A 24,447-nucleotide genomic window follows, 5' to 3' on the forward strand; every position below is an offset into this window, starting at 1 on the left:
CCTGCCATCAATCATTACATTTTCAAGGTGAGTAAACTCTTTACTGATTACAACTCTTGTAACTCTTGGTTGAATAATTAACCATCGCATGTTTAATTATTACCCTTAGCTTCAAGGTTCTAAACGCTTTAGGTAACCTTGTTGAATATAACCAATTAAAAGTGTAGAATGCGGTTCTACCCCCACTTCCCCAAGATATATTATGATGCTCTGCTGAGGGCCGACCCATCATAAACGATCGAAGGTTTCGTCGGGTTTTTAATTGGAAAAGCTGCATCAATATTACTGGGATCTAGATTTATTATGTTGTGATTAAATAGTGAACTCTAGCGCATCATTACAAAACATCAATAAAATCTAACATGCATAAAATACTGAATGCATAAATAAGACATAGCATGGCCCCTAATCCTAAGAAAACTAATAAAGTAAATGCTCCCACTTGAATCATCATAGATTGCATCCACCTTACTCCTTTGGGCCTTCACTTTATGGGCTTCTTGGATTAACTGCAACCTGTAATTCTACTCTATTCTATCTACTACTTAAATAAAATAAAATAAAATTACAAAATACTTTATCGGTTCGTAGACCGTACTAAGATTACAAAAATACATCACGATGCGCAGATCGTATTTAGCAATCTACTGGGTCATACTAGTCATTATATAGCAATAAACAACATCATATATTATAAAATTGCCACATAATAAATCACTCATCATGCTTTCCTAAACTATAACATCGAAAGATCATAATTAAGGAAACATGGCATCTAAATATCTCATATTTTAATTAGTGCAATTAGATAATATCATATATTATTCATGATCATCAATAAAATATCATATATTCTAAATTAGTCATGAGATAGAATTAAATCTTATTTTAATCTTAAAAGATAAATCATATTTATCCTCAAAGATTATCCTAACAAAGTTAGGAAATTCTATCCTAATTACAAGCCAATCACAAAATTTTAAATCAATTATATCCAAAAATAATTATGGGATAATCACATTATTTAAATCAATCTTTATCTTTTTGGAATATGCTCAGAATATTCTGACAAATCCTATCCAAAATTAACAACCTTAATTAAGGATAATTATCAAAAACAAACTTTTGAAATTTGATTTTATCCCAAAATAAAATCATATTTTATTTTGAAATTATCTTTACAACAAAATAATTTAATAAAATTTTTTTTTTTTTGAAAAATCTGGAATACCGTGGCTTGGCTTGCTGCCAGCCACTTCCCTAACCACCGCAGCAGCCAGGACTCAGCCCAGCCACCCTAGAACCAGCTAGCGCAGCGAGGAGTCAAGCCCAGCCACGCTACCACCAGGGCAGCAGCTAGACGTGCAACACTTGCACCGTCTAGCCACCACTCGCGGCAAATCCGAGCTGCCCTATGTGACTGAGCTTTCCGCCCAGCCACGCGCTGCACCTGCCGCAGCCAGGCCGGAGCCCAGCCGCAGCCGCAGCCAGGCGCGCAACCAGGCAGAAAAGCCCAGCCACTTGTGCCTATGCTGCTACCACTAGTCTGCTGCCTGCGCCCTCCTTCCTGCCCCCTTTTCGACCACCTGGGCAGCCGCCGTGGCCACCTGACGGTGGTGCATCCACCCAGCCACGGCTGCCCCCTCCCAAAAAACTGATTCTTTCCCTTTTTTTTTTTTAGATATTTAATCTAATAAAACAACTTTTGCAAAATTAAATTAAATTAAATTAGGTCTTTTGAATTAAAACATAACTTTTATGCCCAATTCAATTTTGAAATTAAATTCACTATCCAATTTCAAATCTAGGGTTCTTCACAAAATGAATTCAAATTTAATTTAATTCTTAAATTAAAATATTGATTATACAAAAATCATATTTTATGTATCAAATCAATCCAATTAAATTTATGAAGCATAAATATTCGAAAAACTTCAAAATTAAGCACAAAAATCAAAATTTTAGGGCTTTATTTCAATCAAAATTTTCGAAAATACTAGGGCTTAATTCGGATTTTGCTAGAACAATTGAGCAATTAAATCATATTTAATCATATCCCAAAAATTAAATCTCCATTTAATATAAAGATTGAACCATAATTAATAATTCTCCCTCCTAATTGAATTAAAATTGTGGATTATCAAAGAATTATTAGCAATATGCGTAAATGCAATAGGCTAACTGATACCACTGTAGGAGTTTATAGGTACTACGCAGCGGAAATAAACATGAATCATATTCATACAGTACCTAATCTAAGGATCTTTGCATAACACATAAAGAACACATAATTGTACCTTTAAAGCGTGATTCCACGTGCGATCGAGCAAAAACAAAGGGAGATAAAGAACCCCAAGCGTGATTCCTCTACTTGGTCCACGGGCACAAGTTAAACCTCCACTAATGCTAGTTAGTCGTGATTGAACGCTTCAATCAACCTTCAACGGAGAAGAGAGACACGAGCTAACCACGAACCACCACGACGAACACCACGAGCCACCATGAGAGGCGCCGCACGTACGGACGTGAAGGGGAGAGAAGAGGGTCGTGAGTGAGGAGAGTTTTTAGGGTTTTGGGGCTTGGTTGCTTCTTTCACAATCTACTGTATGTTGATTGTTACTGCTTACTTGCAACCCTAGGCATGGATCTTATTTATAGATCACATCTCTAAATAAGAGCCCATGTCAAAAGCCCAAAACCCTTATCCTAAACACACTACTCTAGCCCAACACTCTACATGGTATGTCATAATCTCATGAGGTCCATTAATGGGCCTCTTACTTGTTTAACCCAATACCCTTGTTGTGTGACCTCATAGGATCCATTCTATAAGGCTTTGGGCTATTTAACTAACCCAAAGATCAATTATCATATCTAGCACCAGATATTGACGACCCTATAGAATGAACTTATTATCTTCATAATAGTGATCCTTGATATATCTAGTAATTGCACTTATCGAAGACATAATTCCTTCAAAAAGGTCTTCTTACCCTTCCCCTTGAAGCCTTTCTTCTTCTTGCCTGAGAGTGTGAACGGCTTGCTCTTTTTGATCATGCGCATATCATGCTTCCCCTCATCCTTGAGCATTTGCTCGGCTTGCTTCAACATTCCATGAAGCTCGGGGAAGGTTTTCTCCATGCTGTGCATGTTATAGTTCATCTTGAACTGATAATAGTGTTTGTGCAGTGAGTGGAGAATGATGTCAATTGTCATCTCGGTTGAATACCCCACGTCAAGCCTTTCCATGTTCTCAAATAATCCTATCATTTTGAGTACATGTGGGCTGACCGACTCTCCTTTCTTGAGCTTACTCTTAAGGATTTGCCTGTGGGTTTCAAACCTTTCAGTTTGGGCATGCTCTTGGAACATGTTTTGAAGCTTAGAAATGATCTCCAAAGCTGTCTCCTTCTCAAAGAAAGTCTTTTGAAGGTTGGGAGACATAGTGGCCAACATGATGCATTTGACATCCCGATTGGCAATTTGCCATCGGTTTAGGGCAGCCTGAGTGTAGACACCTAATTGTGTCTCCCCAAAAACCAACACAATGATGAGTACCTTTCACGTCGCTTGATTATCGAATAAGGTGAAAGTGTAAAGGTCTTGTAATGCTGTTTTTTTAATGAAAATCTTTCCTTCTGTTTTCGAAAATCTTCTCTATTTATGAAAATAGCTAGTCTAATTTAGCTTGATCCTTGACAAGGGTCCAATAATAGTGTAGTTGGATGGGGCTTGCAAAGAGCTTTCCAATGATATATTATAGGTCCAATTCCGATGAATAATGAGGAAGTTATGGCCAAAGTACTAAATTGGGTCTGAAATGGTTTTATGGCCCAATGATCTAGTGGAGGGCCCATTAATCAATATTTCTAAAGTTATTAGTATTAATTCTAATTTTCTAGAGTAGTCTAGAAGGTTATTGTCAGTTCTAATAGAGTTAGGATTAATAATTATCTTTTGAAAAATAATGAATTTGGTTTGAAATAAAACAAGTGTTTTACTTTGATAAAATCTGATTTAAAATTGATAAACACCGAGTTTAATTGCTTAATTATATCAAGAAGAGGATTCCGTACAAAAGCGCGTTTTATCTTTTAACTAGCGCCAAACGACAAGTCTGTCGCCAAGCGACAGAGTCTGTCGCCATGCGTGATGCTTGTCGTTTCGCGCTGGGCTTTGTCGCTGGCGACAGGGGTCAGTTTTATTCCGATTCAAATTCTGATTCTTTTCTATCGTTTTCAGACTATTTTCTTTATAAATAGGGTCGTATTTCCCCGTTTTTCATTCACTCAGCGTCATTCATAATCATCAATCATCCTTAATTCTCTTAAGCAATAGCTTATTCTTCTCCCTCTTTCTAAACCTTCCCTTTTACAAAATTCCTCATTCACGAGTTCTAGACACACCTACCCAAGTTCGAAGTTGCCTTCGCCCTAGACGTGAAAGGTTGATAATTTCTGAGGGTTTGGTCACAAATCCCTATTTCAATTATTTGAATTAATTGTTTGATTTCATATTTTCCTTGAAGTTACTAACGCGTGTATTTTGTTATTAGAAAGAGATACAAGGCATCGAAGTAAGTAATTTAATTGCTTTATTCCTTTAGAAAGCATGTTTATATTATTCCTACTATCATGTTAGGATATTTTTATTGCTTTCTAGTATCATGTTTAGGATGTCTCCTATTTCTTCTATCATGTTAATATCATGTTAGGGATAAAACTTTAATCTTTAATTCTTAGTGACATACTAGGATTTGTTATTAATCTTATTAGTATCATGCCTAGGATCTTGCTAATATTATTGCTTTGTGAATATTATGATGATGATGATGTTTGTTGTTATGTTGCTTGATATATATTATTATTGTTATTGCTTGATCACGCCCTCTCTTGCAAGTTTAAAGGGAATTTGTACTTGTAATCACGCTTAATAAGATAATTAATAATCTTGTTTAGGCTAATGTGATTTTAATTCAAGTGATCGTCAATAATAGATTTGTTTGTGCATTAATATTCAACCAACATAGATGAACAAGCTTAGGATTAATATAATTATTGTATGTTAGTTAGAAAGCGCACATGAATATGAGAAGAAATAAAGTAGAGGCCTATTTTTAGGGCAGGTTCAATCTCTTTTAGGTTGGATTTGTACCTTTATCACCGAATATCCAGTCATGGTTCCAGACCACTATGGAGTTAGCGATCTCATGGATCGTGAAGGGGTGTAACCTTCACCCTGTGAAGGGTTTACAAGTTCCTAAAACTTGTTGGCGACTCTTTTACTCTAACTTCCTTCCCTTTGGACGCCACCATACTTAAGTGTATGATCACAGTGGGGCTCAAGTGTGGGATGCTTGAAATATTCCCTACACTGAGTCACTTCCTCATTGGGAGTCTCGGGCATTTCCTCATCAAGGACATATTCCTTTTGCTCTTGCATGAGAACTATACGCAAGTTCCTTTTCCAATCAAGAAAATTTGGCCCACTCAACTTCTCCTTGTTGAGAATTGAGCGTAACGAGAATTGGTTGTTTGAGTTATTTGCAGACATGGTTCTACAATTGAAATAATTTGAAATGAAAAACCATTTATAATACTTAAATAAGATTGAATTCATGCATATTTATCAAATTTATTTAAATGTCTTATTCACACATTAAAATTGTCCCCATTAGGAGAGAATAAGTCGATTCCAAGATCCAAAGAATCAACGAGTAGTTAAGCGTGCTTTGTCTTGTCTTAACACTTAATATTATAAGGTAAGCAACTCTTTGTTAATGTCTCCAAGCCACTCTTGGTTAGATAAATCGTCGCATCTAATGCTCTCTCAACAACTTATCCACTTTTCCACGACATGTTAGGACTCCATCAATCATATCGTTGAGTATAACCAAAACCAACATGCATACCCGGTATGCCTTACGTATCCTAGGGAGTAATAGCAATGCCTCGCTTTGGCGTAGCCCATCACTACTCTCAATAGGTCGGTAAGTGTTGTTTTGGAATGGCAAATTTTACTCAATATTTAAGGGACCTAGGGTTTCTATGTTGGTTGATTTAAGTGAACTTAATTAATCATCACAACATTCGAAATCCTAAACATGCATCCAACATATCATTCATATATATAAGCATAAACATATATCGAAAACATAAGTAAATGATGCATTTGGCAACTAGCATGACCCCTTGAGTCTTCAAGTCTTCAAGGGTCTTTTCTTGCAACTTCATAGCTTTGTCTTCTAAGAATCTCAGTTTTCAAGACATAACCAAAATAATGCAAATACTAGTATCTACGATTAGGACTAATCTAAATATTAAGGTACAAAAATACTCAATGGTTCGCAAACCGTATTTAGATTTACAAAAATACATGACGGAACGTAGTCCATATTTTCTATCCTAATCGGGCCCCACTAGTTGCCATTTTATAAAACATGTGAGAGAATATGCATTCCATTCATCCATTCACTATATGTGAATGGCCCATGCATTTTACAACGATAAACAAGTAACAATGTACAACACGTGTAAACTAGTAACTAAATTAGGTTGTTAATCCGATTAATGTGCCTAATTAAAACTAATCAAAGTTGTTTTAACCAATTATGTGATTAAGCGCAATTAAAACTGAAGCTCTAACTAAATTCCGCGTCCAACCTAATCAATCCAATTAATTAAGCCGGTAAACCTAAAATTTTGCCAAAATAAAATTTTGCAAGTGCCGCTCAAAACCGAGGCCTAGCCTCCAAAATTTAATTAAACTAATTTAAACATAATTAAAATAATTACAATTGGAAAAACGCAAAATTAACATAGCCCTAAACCCTAAAGTGCCTAACATCAAGCCTTTCGGTTTGGTGTGCTAGGCACCGAGGCATGGGTGCCTAGTGAGGGGTCGCGCGTATAGCCGTGGCCCATGCCAACCATCACACCCATAGCCTAAAGAATCGCATACGCGTTGTGCTCCCTACGTGGCGTGCTTGCAACACGTGGCCATAAAGGCCACTCGAGCTTGCTGCTGTGCGCGCACTATGCCGCAAGCCAGCATCACACCGTACACATACTCAACCACCCACCCGCACCAAGCAAACGTACAGCACGCATGCGCAGCACGAATGGCACGCACAGCATGGGTTGCTGCTGCGCCATGCTGCGAGCGTCAACCATGCATGTGAGTGGTGCACGCACCAAGCACAGCCAACTCTTGGCAGCCACATGCGGGCTGCTGTACAACCCGGTTGGACAAGGGTGGTTTGCCTAAGTTTGCGTGCTATACTCTCGGGATTAATTCCGAATTTTGCATGACTTATGTGTAGGAGTTTATAGGTACTATTAAGTGGAAAATCATGAATCATATTCAATCAAGCACCTAATCCCAAGATCGCATGCATAACACACAAGACACATAAATATACCTTTGAAGCGTGAATTCCACGTAGCAATTTGACAGGCAAATCAGGGAGCCCCAAGCGTTGCTCCTCTACTTAGTCCACGAGCTTCGAACGAGCCGTCCACCAATACTAGATTGGTCGAGTGATTGAGGAAAACCGCAATCACCATCTTTAATGGACTAACCGACCACCACGAACCACCTTGAGAGGCGCCGGGAAGGAGAGAGCCGTGAGATAGAGAGAGATTTGAGAGGGCTTGGTCTCGTGTTTTCTTACTCGGGTTTTTATCTTACTGATCAATTAAATTCTTGTGTCATGCAAACCCTAGGCAACTAGTCTATATATAATAACATTATAATTAGACTAGGTTATACACTAGTGGAAAAAATGCCATTTGTAACGGCCTATTTGTAACGGGCAATAATATGCCAGTTACAAAAAACCTATTTGTAACGGAAAAATAATAGTCCGTTGCATTAAAACAGTATAGTGCGTACGAACAATGGTATTCGTAACGGGCAAAATAATGCCCGTTACAAAAATTGCATTATTTGTAACGGATAGCGTTTTGCCCGATACAAATACTTTTGTTTTTGTAACTGGCACCCATTGCCCGATACAAATGGATTAGGTGAAAAACCCTAAGTCTAACTTCATTTTCTCTTCTCTTGCAGCCGTCACTCTCTTTCTCTCTCCTCTTACTCTCTTTCTCTCTCTCCTCCTCTCTCCTCTAAATTTCTTTCTTGGAGATCTCTACAACCATGGCGACTGAGATTTTTCCGAAGCAAAAGTTTGTCTGAATTCTTCCTTCACCTAACGGAGCTACTCTTCTTCTTGGATTCGCCATTAACGTAAGCTTCTCACTTTCTTTCTCCTCTAAAATGAGTGAGGTCTTTGATGGCTACGAGTGTCAGTACTGTGAGCCTTCTACCAATCTAAATGTTCCTCCGCTTCTGTTCTCTCAGATCAAGGTAATTTTTTTTTATTTCTCCTATTTTCCTTTTTTTTATGCAGTTATGTTTCGATTTGATTGAATTGCGTGTAATTGTATTGTTATTTGTTGTTTTGTTGCTTTGATTTGTGGGAATTTGATTGTTTATATGAATTGCTTCATGTTAATTTGTTTAAATTAGTGCAACAAATATTTATCATTATTGTTTGGATTGAAGCAGATCTGAAATAAGATAAATTTTTTTTTTTTTTTAAATTTCATCGAATAATTTTTTACATTCGAGGGTTTGTCATTAACTAAATTATTAGTTTAGTCAATTTTAGGTTCTTTTAGATTGAATTAATTCTAATTCCTATGAATATTTTGGGTTTTGTTTGGAATTTAGGTTTAAGTTTCCACTTTAGGGTCTCAATTAAGTTTGTTAATTTAACAAAATTAATCTGATTTTTCTTTAGTAATCTCACCTCCGTCCAAGCTCCATTTTAGAAGCTTCTAAGCTTTAACTCCTTATTGAAACAAAATCAGAGGTAAATTCTGTTTTTTTTTTTTTCTTCATTTATTAACCATTGACTATCAATTTTTCAATTGTCATTATAGTCAATTTATGGTTATTTGAGGTGAATTATTGAACTATTTGTTATATTTCTCAATTTAGTAAAGATTATAATAATCAATTTTTCTGCTACAATTTTTTATGTGCATTTGACGTAGATAATCTTGAGCAAAAAAAATTTAATTTGATTTTTGGAACCTAATTTTTATTCCTTGTAGTCAGTTGCAATATGTGAATGATCGACGACCTGATGCTAACCCATATCATTTGCAAATCTTTGTGTTGGAGAATTTGAGATCTATGTATTTTATTCTTTGATTTGATTCTACATGGTCTTCTTACTGAAAATGTTTAGGTTCAAGATTGAACTTTCATGTTAATTTTTTGCTTCTACTGTTGCTTGCATTTTGTTGTTTCAAATTTTGAATTCAAATGCTTGCTTATCCATTTAGTTACTGCTGTAGGAAGTTTCACCTTGTTACATGGAGCTGTTTTTGATAGGTATACCATGGATAGACCACGATTTGGTGACCATCTTGACATAATCAAGTTCATCTGTAAGGATTTCTGGCTTCTTCAAGAAACAGATAGACAATTTGAAGAAAAATCATAGAGTGAGCTCCTGCCAACTACTAAACGGTTTGATATTATTGTTTGAAGATTTATAGTCTCACGAGATTATTCATGTTATGTTTGGTTAGGTTACATTTGTGCTGCAAGATAATCGATTCCGTTGGCTATCATACATTTCTGTAGACCAGTCACCTGATAGTTCTGTTACGTCCTAAGGTACGTCTGAATGTTTGAGGCTCCGATGGAGAACAATGCAATTAAATTCACACTCTCTTTACCCTTAACTCTGCTGGTTTTCATCCTCCATTTCAGAATTTCAGGTCATTTTCTCTCTTCTCCTCTCTCATTTTCGCTAATAATCCAGCTGCATTTTAATATTTTTGTTTTAATGATTGAATTAATGTCTTTTACAGTAAATTTCCCACTTATATTTCAACTAATTGAGCTCAAAATGTTAGATGTTGTAGCAATCTGAGTAACCCCATTATGTATGATTGTGAATATATGAATGAGAGTGGAGGAAAAAAGAAGCATTTTGCTGTTTTCTGGCTTTATGGATTTTGAAATGTACAGGCTTAATCTCGCGCCATCTTATAAAATAGATGGCCCATGATGCTGAGACGGGGAGGTGGGGATTAGTAGCTAGGCATACTGCACCCCTTTCTTAGTTTTGTCCCTGGCTCTAAGGCATATGGCAGCATTGTCTCTTATGGCATCTGTGCTACTTGAGAAATTATCAGTTAACAAACCCAGACTAGAAAAACCAAATTGGTTTTCATGTTCCCTTCCTATGTTTTTACAGTTAGCTAGTAACATTCTTCTGGTTTTAGCTCACTATCTGTGGTCATATTATGGTCTTCTTGTCAAACATATTACTGCCGTCTGTCTGACAAAAACAGAATTATACTGCATATTTTCCCATTGCCCAGGATTTTATACTGATGAGCAAGTCGAAGCATGGAAGAAAGTGATTAATGCTGTTCATGCGAAGGGTGCAGTCATCTTCTGTCAGTTGTGGCATGTTGGTCGAGCCTGCATACCTGAGATACCTGAGATTGTTGAGTAATATTGTCAGGCTGCTATGGATGCAATTCAAGCAGGTTCGTCCTCTTCTCATGATTGTTTAGCTGGTGTGTGTGTCACTGCAATTTATAGAGTGTTGTCAATTTGTCATGGTCTTCAAGGGCCAACTTGAAGTATGAAGTGTATAATTTAACAATCATGGTCGATTAACTTGCAGAAAATTCAGCCATATAATGCGTCAATTGTCATTATCAGGTTTTGATGGAGTGGAGATCCACGGAGCCCATGGCTACCTCATTGACCAATTCCTAGTGATGGTTGTACAAAATTTAAGCTTCATCAAGACAACATAAAATTCTATAAGATCTTTCAAGTTCTTAGTCTACTATGGAATAGAAAACGAACTTGTATAAATTTTCATGTTGTATTACGGAGTATTATTTATGTAGTAGCTTTTGACTCATGTTAGGGAGTTGTTGTAAAGTCAATTTGGACATTTGTGAAACTTGCATCTTTGATTTTATAATTAATTAAATTTTACATTTATTATTATTGAATATTGATAATAGTAATTAAAATTTAGCATCATAGCAGATTATCAGGTTACCAGACTAGACTAGCATACATTTTTTTGCTACATTTTTTTTTTTAATTTGGGTTCAATTGTATTTGTAACGGGCGGTTTAAATGCCAGTTACAAATAACGAGAGTTATTTGTAATGGGCAGTCAAACTGACCGTTACAAATAACGGGTTATTCGTAACGAGCAGTCAAACTATCCGTTACAAATAATATAGCCCATCCGTAACGACAACATACGTAACGCCCGCTACCCGTTACGGATAGGTTGTTTTTGCCCGTTACGGATAGCTATTTTTCCACTAGTGTTAGGAAGCCCAAAACCCTTCAATCCTCTCCATATGGCCGGCCACTATAGGGGATGAGGCCCATCATGCGCCTCGTCCTCTCGCAATAGGTAAACCCTGGTCTCGAGATCAGGTAGAAATACATGATCCCACGTCCAAACGTCGTCGTTTCGTGCAATGAAACGTAAATACGAAATCACGTGACGTGACGTGATGTCACCAATACTTGCCTTGTCAAATCAGTATAAATATTTTTAAAAAAAAAAAAACACAAAATTCATTTAATGAAACCGCCATATTCTCTCTCCAACCAAAGCTTCTCACCATAATTCCTCTAAAACCTCCATAAACAGTACCTCCATAAACATTCTCCAAAAGCTTAGTAATCAGAAATTTCATATGAAATCATGGATATTAGACAAGAAATAGCTGGCGATAACACAATTTCTCAGAAATTGGCGGAAAAATTCAAGGTTTATCTCAATTTTTCGCTAATTTGAGCAACGAATTTCACTCTAAACCATATAGTTTTGTACAATTGCACTTTAGATTTTGTTAATTCACCATTTTCTTTCTCTTATTGTCATTTTCAATAACTATTACTTCAATTTTAATTGATTTATTTAGATTTTGTACATATAAAATTTTGTTTGGTTTGTATGAATTTTTGTACATTTTCTACAGAGGAGCACGAAATTCGTCTTCAATGCAGCAAACAAAGACCAAAAATGACGAGATTAAACCATCGTAAGTTATTTTTACATGATTTTATGTTTTGTTCAAAAAAAAATTAAAACCCTAACATTTTTTTTAAAAATAATTTCAGAGAAAGGAGAACAAATTCACAGCCAGAGAGTAGAGAATTGTAAGTGTGTTTCAATTTTGTCATGTAAAATTAGTAGAATTATATGATAGCTAAATGTTCATTATATGAAAACTAAATGTTCATTTTATTTACAGTGATGACGACGACGACGATGTACCTCTTGTTAATAAGCTTAAAAACAAGCGCCAAAATTCTTCTCATATAGTAGATCCAGCCTTGTTAAATGATATCAATCAAACAGCTAAGTAAGTTATATAATGTTCATTTTAATATTTGATGATGATCATTCTCATATAATGATGCTCAATTACTTTGAGAAAGTTATATAATGTTCATTCTATATTTGATGATGATCATTTTTATTGTTGACGATGTTCATTCTGATAGTTAATGATGTTCTTTTTTGTTTGATTGCATTTTGAATTACTCTTAGTACCTTGTTAATATGATCATTTTTATTGTTGACGATGATCATTCTTATAATGAATAATGTTCAAAATTAGTTATTGTTCTTTTTCTTATAATACCTTGTTTGGTGTTGACAATGTTCATTCTTATAATGAATGATGTTCAAAATAAAAATAAATAGTGTTCTTTTTCTTATAATACCTTGTTTGGTGTTGAATGATGCTCAATTACTTTTCGTACCTTGTTCATATAATATGATCATTTTTATTGTTGACAATGTTCATTCTTATAATTTATGATGTTCATTCGTAATGATCAATTGTTAAATTATTAATTATTAATAATTTAACAAAATGTTATTAAGTTAATATCAAATGATCATTTTTATAAATAGGGAAGTGACTTCAAAACACAATAACAAGTTGGTGATAAAACTCAAAATGTGCAAACCTCAACAAGAACATGTTGTGGGAACATTAAGGTATCAAATTGTACTTTGATATCCTTTAAATCTTATATAAAAAAATCATGTTCTAATGTACTATACTTATAAAATCTTCTATTGATAACCACATTCATTAGTTAACAACCATGTTCTAATGATTTACACTTTTATTTGTTACTAGTAAACAAGATCACGGAGGCAAATCAAAGAAAATACTTGATGAAAATCAAATGAATGCAGAGAAAGCTATTGGAAGTCATCAAGATCAAAATAAAAACCCCACAGACATGCGTCTAGGAAATTTGGACACCAAAAAGTAAGTTATCATTAGAATAAAGTATTTTTAATTTATTTTACCTAATTTTACTTTGACATTTTGTTCAATATATAACTATATTTACTTTATCTATATCACTGTTATTTTAGCAAATTGGAGGAATGTCACTCAAAAATTACAAACAAGCCAAGGTATTTTATCTTATACTAAAGTTAATGAATGTTCATTGTTTGAATGTTGAATGTTCTTTATTAATGAAAAAGCATTTGATGTTAGTTGAACTTTTCTGTGATATTATATTAGGTACAAAGCTCTAACCATGGCCATTTTGCAAAAACTCAAGAAGCAAAGAACAATCGAGAAAATAGTTACCACTGAAGCATCTAACAAAAAAGTTACTGAAGAAAGACCGACAAATGAAGCTATTGGAAAACAAGCACAACAAAAAAGAGAAAAGCTTCCAGTAGGCAGAAGAAAAGGTACATTTACCAAACGTGTTCAAAAGTTATATGTTTTAAGTTCATTATAAAAAAACTATTGAGTCATTTATATACTTTGAAACAAAATTTTAAGTTGTGGAAGAGAACGAACCATCAACTGTTGGAGCAAAAGAGAACCAAGCATCAGCTGTTGGAGCAAAGGAACTTCAGGTTTCCAGAAAAATAGGTATAAAATAATAGATTGTTCAACACTGATTCATTAATAATATATATGCTAAATAACTATAACTTTATTCATTTTCTAAGGTTTGAAAGAAAAGCAACCATCAACAAAGGGATCAAAAGAACTTCAAGGTTTAAAAACTCAAGTCTCAAAAAAACGAGGTACAATGTTAAAAATATAAGAATTCAAGTTCATTCTCATATGTTAATGAAAATTTGGTTTCAATGTAATAAACTTTGTTGTTGAAAAGTTCATTTCTAAAAGTAGAATGTTCAATATTTAATTCTTAAATGACCATTCATTAGTTAATCTCTTTGTTAAATTTTTTTAGGTGTGAAAGAGGTCCAACCATCAACTGAGGGAGCAAAGAAACTTAAAGTTTTAAAAAAACAAGGTAAAATGTTCAATTTATTTGAATTAAATGTTCATTCCCTTATATATTTGAATTAGTTCAATCTTTAATGGTTATATGTTCATTGTAAAGAATGTTCATTTTTTAAATGATACATGTTCATTTTTTTAATGTTGATTATGTGCAGATGAAACAGGAACAGAAATAGTTCCAATTCAGCAGCCAATCAAAATAGATGATCCAAAGAGAAAAGGTATGTTTAAAATTGTTAATTATTTTGAAATTAGATGATCATTTTTTAAATTATATTTTGTTCATACCAAAATCAAGTAAGGTTCATATCATTGAAACTAATATTTTACAATCATAATCATGTAAATAATTTGATCTTTATCTGAATTGTTCAGTATGTGCATTTTTTTTATAGGTGCAACAAGTAAGAAAGACTTTACTCTTGCATTGCCAGCTATGAAGACAGAGAGGAAAAGGAAAGAAATGGAGAAGGGAAAAGGGAAACTAGATGCAATTGAGGGAAGTAGGAAAAAGACAAAAGGCCAGTTAGTTGCTGTTAAAAAAAATAAGGAAGAAATCATAATTGAAGAAGAACAAGAGGTAGGAGAAAAAACTGGAGCAAGAGGAAGTTATAAGAAATTCTCTAAGTTTGTGAGTTCACTAAATGAAAAGAAGAAGGAAGTTGTAAGAGAAGTAGGATTGGGAGGTTTGCTTGAGTTTGATCTGCCACATACAAGCCAACAGTTCTACAATTGGCTAGTTGACAGTTTTGAAGAAAATAGTCAAATGTTTTACCTCCAAAACAGTCAGATTGAAGTAAATGTTGAAGATGTTCATATTGCATATGGACTTCCTATGGGGGAAGAGAAAATTGTAGAAGCAAAGTCTGAACAAGCAAGCGAAGAGTTTGGCGCTTTTATGAAACAATGGAAAAGCATGTGGCCTAATAAAAAGCTTCCATCTGTTGCTCAGATTGTCAACTATTACTTTGACAAAGAAAACATTGAAAAACCACCAGATGATCATTTTCTTACAAGCTTTTTAGTTGCTGCTGTGAATGCTCTAATGAAGAGAACTCAAAACAATTAAGTTCAATTCAAATTTCTTTACTCGATGATGGATAGAAGCCGGATCAAGAACTTGAATTGGTGTGAGTTTGTCTTTGATGCTCTATTGGAAAGCAATGTTCAGTGGAAAGAAAATGGCAAGAAAGGATTTTACAAAGGTCCCATTCCATTCTTGATGGTACGAATTACAATGTATATAGATGTTCAAATTTATTTTGTATTATGTTCATTTTTATTTGCATTAATGTATTTCCTACATTGGCAGCTTTTCTACTTTGACCGAGTTCAGAGGTTAAACAATAGACCTCCAACAACAATACCTCTTGTATCAATATGGAAAAACAAGTTGGCATCAGAAAGACTAAAGTTGGAATTGAAGAATAATGAATTTGGACTAGGAAAAGTTCTTCCAAAAATTCAAATTACAAAAGAGATAAATGAAAAGGTAAGTATCTATGTTCATAAGTTATGTATGAGCGTATTGTCTAATGTTCAATGTTAGCTTATAAAATGTTCATTTCGGTCAAACGTACATAGTGAAATAAGTATTGGTAAATTTCAATTTGACATCATAAAATGTTCAATTTTTAGTCATAAATTGTACATTATGAAATAACTAATAAATGTTTAATTTTTTCAACAACAGTAGTTCATGGATGACTTCATTTCCTTAGTGAATGGATTTGTTAATAGTTTGTCTTCATTGAGCTCTAAGCTTAAAAAAGCCAAAGAGTTGTTTCCTGAGAATGAATTGGTTGGAACGGTTGATTCCATCTTGACAAAAATGGCCAGAGAACCATCAATTTTAAGCCAAGATGAGGAGCTTTTTGGAACAGAGGAATTTTTGAATGCTCTTGAGGAAAAAGAAAGGGAATTAATTCAAGTAATTGAGAAGCAAAAGAGCAAAAAATCTTGCGAGTATGATCAAAGAAAGGCATTTAGCCTTGGAATGAATCTTACTCCTCCATCACCCATTCCTGAAGCACAAAGACCAACATCCACTGCTATAGGATTGATAATTGGTGAGCATGAAGAACACACTCCAATCAATGAGATTGCTGAAAAGAATGCAGGAGCAGGTAAATAAGAAAATGTTCAATATGGTTTCAAGTTAATGTTCAATTGGTTTAGAGTTAATGTTCAATTTTTCATATTATCTTTAATTCTTACTCTTATTGTTTATAATTTGCAGTTTTTAATGAAAAACAAGTTGGTGAGGAAAAAGAAAGGGAATTAATTCAAGCAATTGAGAAGCAAAAGAACAAAAAATCTTGTGAGTATGATCAAAGAAAGGCATTTAGCCTTGGAATAAATCTTACTCCTCCATCACCCATTCCTGAAGCACAAAGATCAACATCTACTGCTGTAGGATTGATAATTAGTGAGCATGAAAAACACACTCCATTTAATGAGTCTGTTGAAAAGAATGCAGGAGCAGGTAAATAAGAAAATGTTCAATATGGTTTTAAGTTAATGTTCAATTTGGTTTAGAGTTAATGTTCAATTTTTCATATTTTCTTCAATTCTTACTCTTATTGTTTATAATTTACAGTTCTTAATGAAAAACAAGTTGGTGAGAATCTGGAAAAAACTCCTGAGCAAGAACATCCAGTTAATACTGATCTTGAGTTAGGAAGAACTCCAATGTTTGATATTTCAGGAATATTTGAGAACCAATCTGCAGATTTTAACTTGGACGACATTTTGAATCCTCTAAAAAATGCTCCAGATGTTAATGAAGGGTAAAATTGTATCTTGATCTCCTAGAGAATTAATGTCTACTTTTGTATATGATTAGGATCTAAATATTTTGGAAGAACTATGCTTTTTTTGGTGCTATTGGAAGAACTATGTAATAGTTGACAAGACTAACATGACATGTCTTATTTTGGATGATAAATTGTAATATACTAACTTTAATGTTAAGGTTATAAATGTTAATTACTAACTTTAGATGGTGTTTGTTCATTTTAATTAATTATATGATCATTTTAATACATTAATATGTTCATTTGAAATATTCTAGATCAGGTAAGAGTATTTTTTTTAATTTCTATTGTTAGTTAAATTTTTTCTTTAATATCTGTATAAATGTTCATATTTAATTTACTAATTGTTCATTTAAATCTTTATAAGTGTTCAATATTTAACAAACTTATTTCAGAGCTGTTGCCGAGAAAAACAAGAGACCACAAAGAACACAACACAATGTACCAGTATGCTTTAAATCACCATTTTTGGTGAAGTACCAAGATTTGTTCAAAGATATCAACATTATGCACAAATCTATATCTGACTATGCATTTAGTGATGGTTGTGAAAGGTAAGTACTCAATTATTATGATTTAAAATTAGTATATATAATAAAATTTGTGAGCTGATTTCAATTGTTTTGTATCTGTTTCTTTTTTTTTTTTTTTTTTTTTGGTAATGATCCTTTATATTATGATGGAGCAAATGGCATAAATAGAAAAGAAATGAAAACGCTTGAGGGAGATACCGAGGTGGAAAATTGCATCATTGATTCGTGGTCAAGAATCCTGAATGAAAAGCGTAGAGAAAAAAATTTTTACCTCTCAACTTTTCCATTTGTAAGTTCAAGTAATATTGCTACATGATTTTCTTATTTTTTGATTACTTTCTATATACTAACAATATAGAATATATGTTTATGCAGCTTATTATGTGTACAAACAACATTTGTGATGAAACAGTAAGTATGGAAGAAAGAATTAAATCTTTCATAACTAGGATGAACACTGAAATGAAGGACAACAAAGTGAAGAAAGTTGATCAATTGAAACAGGTAAGTGTAATTTATAATGTAATTAAAATGTTACAATTATCATAAAAAATGTTCAATATTGTTAAAGAAGTTGTTCATTTTAATTTTATAGTCTTTTCTTTTAATTAAAATGTTCAGTTTTATATCATCTAATGATCATATTTGAACCAGATATTCTTCCCTGCCTCAGTCTTCAAACATTATTATATTTTGTGCATCAATCATTTCAATGGAACAATTGATATAATAGACAATTGAAAGCTAGCACAAAATGTAAGCAAGAAAGAGAAGTACAAAGACTTTCCACAACTCATGGTAAGTGAAATTTATTGATTTTTTTTACACCTATTACTATATTTACTAATGAAACACACATTGTTCAAAATTACAGTTAAAAGCATATGCATCATTCCTAAAGTCACATGGATATGAAAGTCGTGGAGTTGAAAATTACAAAGAAAATTTGGTGAAGATGAGCTGGAGAAGCAATATTGATCACGTAAATTGTGGTGTGTATCTAATGAAGCACATGGAAACCTATACAGCTGACCCCAAGGAGAATTGGATTTGTGACTTAAAAGTAAATGATGTAAGTGTTGTTTATGTTCATTTTTCTTTACCCAAATGTTCATTTTTCCTTACCCAAATGTTCATTTTTCTTTACCCAAATGCTCATTTTAATATTTATGCTCATTTTTCTTAAAAATTTTGGTTCTTTATTCGTATTTTATTAAATAGGTTGAGCAAATGAAGAAGTTACGAGTGACATATTGTGCACAACTTATGCTGTTTGAAGGAAACAAGTACCAACAAATGAACAAATTGGCAGCAAAAAGAAGACATAGAGAAAGTGATTAATCTGTTGATTTGTAAAGCAATATCTGTTATTCATAATGTACATTTTTTTTTTGCTAAAAAGTATACCAGGTTTATTTCAAAGTATGTAAGGATTTTAATATTCTCTAATGTTGGATGAATTTGATAATACAATTTCTATTGAAAATATTCATTTAAGAAAAACAAACTATTTTAATAACACATGTCTTTTTCTTTCAAAAAAAAAAAATAATAATAACACATGTTTTTAAAGATGTTCATTTATATTGTAATAATTGTTCAATTTTTTTTCACAATATGTTCATTTGTATTTTCTTATATATATTTCTATTTTCAATGTAGAATATAGAATTGATGTAGAATATAAAATGATACCAAAAAAAGCTATATATAATATTCAATATCTATACCTTTGTTCTTTACATCAATATGAATATCAAGTATACTATAGTCAAATATTTTCTATACAAGTAAAAATTTATTGTATGCTCTGCTTAATAAAATTCCAATATCTTCAAGGATAATGTGATGCTTCAAATCAAGTCTAGTATGCTTCAAACCAAGTGTAGTATGCTTCAATAATTGGCAGAAATCCCTTCAAAAAAATCACATAAAATCAATCATAATATGTTTAATAAGAAATAATAAGAATAGGAAAATATTTATAAACTTACTAAAGTATTATTCATTGATCAAACTTTGATAGAATTTCATTGAAATATGCATCTCTACCACCTCCAGCCTTAAAATGCTTCAACAAATTAAAAGAAAAAAAAATGTCAAATATATATATATATATATATATATATATATATATATTAGTAAATCTATAATGTTTAATTAGATTTACCTTATTATTCTTATCCTGAGTTTCATCTTTAGACAGAGTAGCATTTCCATCATCAACCTTTATATATAAAAAATATGAAATGTTCATAATGGTACAATGAAATGTTCATAACAGAAAGATGAAATGTTCATAACAGAAATATGAAATGTTCATATACTTACGTTATCCTTTTGAAATTTGATTCCTTCATTTGATTGACTAATAGCCTTGTTTAAAACAACCAATCCTGATCATTCAATGCTAGAATTTGAATAAATCAAAGGAGCACCAGTTTTATCAAAGTCCTATAAACTCAAAAAAAAAAAAAGTTAAATAAAAGATCATATGAATTCATAAATTGTTCATATTTAAAAACATAAATGTTCAATAATACCTGAACAGATGTCTGAACATTAAACCTAACCATTTCAGTATACTGCTCAGTTCTCTTCTTCCAACCCTTAGCTTTATTACATTCTTTCTCAACAGTACTTTTCGGCCTCTCATTCCTACCTCCCTTTTTCCTCTTCGTTCTTGGATTTTTTTACGTTGAAATCATCTTCACTTGAAATATCATCATCAAGGTTGTTAAAATCAATATCCCCCATCATATACTCAACTGTTTCTTTCAGCGAATCAAAAGCCATGTCAATTTGAACCCTTGCTTGAACACAATCTTGACAAGAAGTAACCAAACGAACAAACTTTCTCAAAGTTTGAGCTCTCCAAACTGATGCAGCTACAACATTAGATTGCATGTATTTTTCATCAATTGGCTGGCTGCACATAGCTGATTTTGTCCACCTTTTCAAGATATACTGTTCAGGAATCTTACACACACAATGAACATTGTAAATACGAAGTGAATGAGCACATAGTAAACCCATTTCACTAAAGTATTTACAAGTACATTGAACAGAATGTGTGTCTTTGTTAAACTTAACTTCATGCCTAATAAGATCAATGGCAGGCCTCCACACCAAGTAGGTAATAAAAGGATAACTTGCCAAAGTTTGTTCTTGGTTGCATGCAATACCTTTGGCAAATTGCTCTTCAAACAACACATAAATCTGAATTGTGTAAATCTCTCGAGCATGAAAGAGTATAGGCACATTAGCAACAGCTAAGTGTCTATTACCCTTTAAAAACCGAGAATCTAAACCTTTTTCCTTGCTCCTCCAATTTGATATAACATCAAGAAATGTATGATAGAAATCACATAACCCATCAGTTTTTCTTAGCCTATGTGAAACTGAATTATTTGTTGATTCACTTCTTTGTGAAGACAGAATACCACCAGAAAAGTAATCCTTAGAATATGCTGGGCACCACCTCTCTTTCTTTTCGTACAAATCTTTCAACCAATCATTATCTTCACATTTATACTTCTCCATCATTCTGTGAATTACAAAGAATAAAATGACTACAATAAATGAACATAATGACTGAAAGATATGAACATATATTTAAAAACAACAACTGCAAATATTGGTATTCTAAAATATGAATGTTCAAAACAGAGTGCTAAAACAATAGATGTACATACATATATTAGAGTATGATGATGGATCAAGATATATGTTCATTAATGTAAAGAAATATGTTCATTTGAATATGAAAAAAAATAATGTAAAAGATACATACTAAAGGAAGATAAGAATGTATTACCGAGGCCAGTAATGCTCAAATTCATCTACAGTTTCACAATATTTGAGAAGATAGTTGAATGTATCTCTGAATCCTTTCAAAGCTCTCAAATGCCCAATGTTGGTAATTGAATTCTCACCAAGATGCCAAGTGCATAAACGATGCTTAGATTGAGGGAAAACATTTCTAATAGCTGCTGCCATTCCTAATGCTTGATCAGTCATCACGCTGATAGGATGTTTACCTCCAACAGAACGCATGAATGACTCAAACAACCACACAAAAGAGCTAGTACTCTCATTAACAACAAATCCCATTCCAAACATCACGTTACTACAATGGTGGTTCATCCCAACAAAGGGTGCACATATCATGTCATATTTATTAGTTCTGTATGTAGTGTCAAAAACCAATAAATCTCCAAAAAATTCATAATCCCTTTTCATCCTTCCATCTCGCCAAAAAATGTTACAAAGAGATCCAAAATCATCAACCTCAAATTCATAAAAGAAATCAGACTCTCTTGCTTGCCTTCTAGCAAAATACTTCATTAATTGATTGCAATCACCGCCTTCAAGTTTACTAGCTTTTATACTAGAAAGAGAATTATAAGCATCTGGTGCAATGAACCCCATATTAGGTGATCCCCCAACTTCATTTCTGATTACACGAAGTATATCAGACACTCTAATGCCACTGTTTTTCATGTTACTCATAAATTTCACCTGATCAGCAGTAACTTTTCTTTGAGATCGAAGTAAATGTCTTTTATCAGGAGGTATCATCTCATGATTATGAATCATATTATGTCTATTAACTGTCCAAACACCATCCTTTCCAATAGAAAACTGAACATATGCGGTACAACCTGTACGATCCACCGATTTTTCATACTTCCTAGAGCTCTTGTTCTTATTGTCTTTAAACCCAACATTTGAACAAAAGAACTTTCTCATAGTCCATTCCCCAGTACTCCTACTACTTCTTGTCTTAGACTTCCTAATACTAAAACCTTTTTGAAAAGCATACTCATTATATAAATCATAAGCCTCTTCATCACCTTTAACAGTCTTGAACATTAGTTCAGATTTGTCTGCCTCATGAACTATTACTGGAACTTTATTCACTGAAAATAGTAAATGTACATAAAATAGTCACATAATGTTCATTTTAGAATAAGGTCATACACTCATACTGTATCTAAATAAAAATGTTCATATCAAAATCATAAAATGTTCATTTATAATAAAAAAATATGAAAACAATAAAACACAATGTGACTAATAAAGTATTGAAATATTGTTCAAAAGCAACATAATAAATGTTCAATTTTAAACACTATAATATTATTATATAACTAAAACATATAACATGTACGGTTTTCAAAAAAAAAAACATATAACATGCACAATCGAAACCAAAAAGGCATTTATAAAATAAAAACAATATAAATTCAAAGTATAAATTATTCAATCAATAGATATCAAACATTAAGCAATTATTAATTACGGAGTATATGAAATAATCAATTAGAAAAATTAAACATCATGATCATCCATTAAACAAGTAATGCACAACAAAATCTAACAGTAAAGAAGGAATAAATTGACTCCGTTGAATAAAAAAAAGCACTAAATTATTCAATCAAAGCAATAAATAAACTTACATTCATCCAATAATGAAGGAAGAATTGCAGATGAACAATCAGCAAGCTCCATCGTTATTCACAAACAAAAATTAAAACCGAAAAATCTTGAATATCTTGAATACTTAGAACAATTCAACACCAAAAATAAAAAAAAAGAAAATCGAATATGAACAATGAGAGAGAAAATATTGTAAAATTGAGAAGAGAGAGAAAGTTTGAATTGAAAGGAAACAAATACTTTATATTCGAAACAGAGCACGCAATTATGGAAGCAAAATAAAATTGGAGATTTGAGCTGGAAATAAAACGATGTCGCTTAGTGAAAGGACTGAATGAGCTGTAATGTAGTATACAACAAAACGGCGTCGCTTTGCTGAGGGACCACAAAATGGTGGCTGGTCTCGAGACCAGGTAAAAATTTACGGTCCTCTCGTGCTCGATCTAGGCCCTTTGTGTGACCTTATAGGATCTGTCCAAGTGGGCTTTGACCTATTTTACTAGCCCAAAGATCATTAGTACCTCTAGCTATGATATAACGACGACCCAAATGTATGAACTTAATTATCTCCATAATTTGATCCATATATATATCTAGTAATTGCACATGACGAAGACATAATTCCTTCAATCTCCCACTTGTCTGAGACAAGTGTGCAATATTCAAATTCCTTAAGTCAATGTGTGTCGATTTGATAATATGATTGCATCACATGTCGAGATCATATTAATCCACAAATCGTTTCTTGAAATCTGAGTTAGAATTACAAAACCAAATGATGACCCATTTTAAATGGAGAGTAGTGGAAATGAGTAGAGATAAGCTTTACAGATGATGAAGCATGTTCATGAATGGGCATGAGTGAAGAGTAAATCATGCTAGTTTCTATAAGTATATGATGTGTGTCATTGCTTTATTTATTTATGACTTTATTATTATGCATGACTAACGGAAGGTTTTGAGTTTGGTTTTAATAAGGGCCTACGGTGGTTCCAAGTTGTAGGTTGATTTAATTTTTACTTCGTTTGATTTTGGTTTGACTTTACTTTCGTTGATTGACTTTTCAAGATTGACTTGTTTGAATTGTTTTGACATTAGTCTTCCGCTGTGTGTCTTTGATAGTTGCCTTAGCCGTTTTCATGGTGGCGGTAATGTCTTAGATATTCCTATTTAACCTTTCCCCTGATACTTAAGCTCTTTTCTGTTCTTTCTGCGGCCAAATGGCCATTTATAATGTTTTTCCGGCCTGCGTGCAGAGTATCCTTGTCATTTTACCGACCGAGGAGTCGG

The 24,447-nt window shown here is 33.0% G+C and overlaps 1 protein-coding gene and 1 long non-coding RNA gene across 4 annotated transcripts; one reads left to right on the top strand and one right to left on the bottom strand.

Moving 5' to 3' along the window:
- Positions 1-8,078: 8,078 nt before the first annotated feature.
- LOC145582153 (uncharacterized) lies at positions 8,079-11,049 on the top strand. Of its 3 annotated transcripts, XR_014099796.1 has the most exons (5): positions 8,079-8,367; positions 9,403-9,515; positions 9,603-9,794; positions 10,404-10,574; positions 10,715-11,049. It is a non-coding gene; the product is annotated as an uncharacterized LOC145582153 (long non-coding RNA). The 3 variants fall into 3 exon arrangements; XR_014099795.1 differs by having other exon boundaries at positions 9,366-9,515; positions 9,603-10,574; XR_014099794.1 differs by having other exon boundaries at positions 9,603-10,574.
- A 9,324-nt stretch (positions 11,050-20,373) lies between these two features.
- LOC145581068 (protein FAR1-RELATED SEQUENCE 5-like) lies at positions 20,374-23,229 on the bottom strand. Its single transcript, XM_081638137.1, has 3 exons — positions 23,178-23,229; positions 21,533-22,637; positions 20,374-21,262 (listed from the first exon to the last, which is right to left on the bottom strand). The coding sequence occupies exons 1-3, from the start codon at positions 23,227-23,229 to the stop codon at positions 20,374-20,376; spliced, it is 2,046 nt and encodes a 681-aa protein (XP_081494263.1).
- Between the last annotated feature and the right edge of the window lie 1,218 nt (positions 23,230-24,447).

The sequence above is a fragment of the Chenopodium album genome, chromosome 15 (assembly GCF_948465745.1).
Source record: "Chenopodium album chromosome 15, dcCheAlbu1.1, whole genome shotgun sequence".
Taxonomy (NCBI): Eukaryota; Viridiplantae; Streptophyta; class Magnoliopsida; order Caryophyllales; family Amaranthaceae; genus Chenopodium; species Chenopodium album.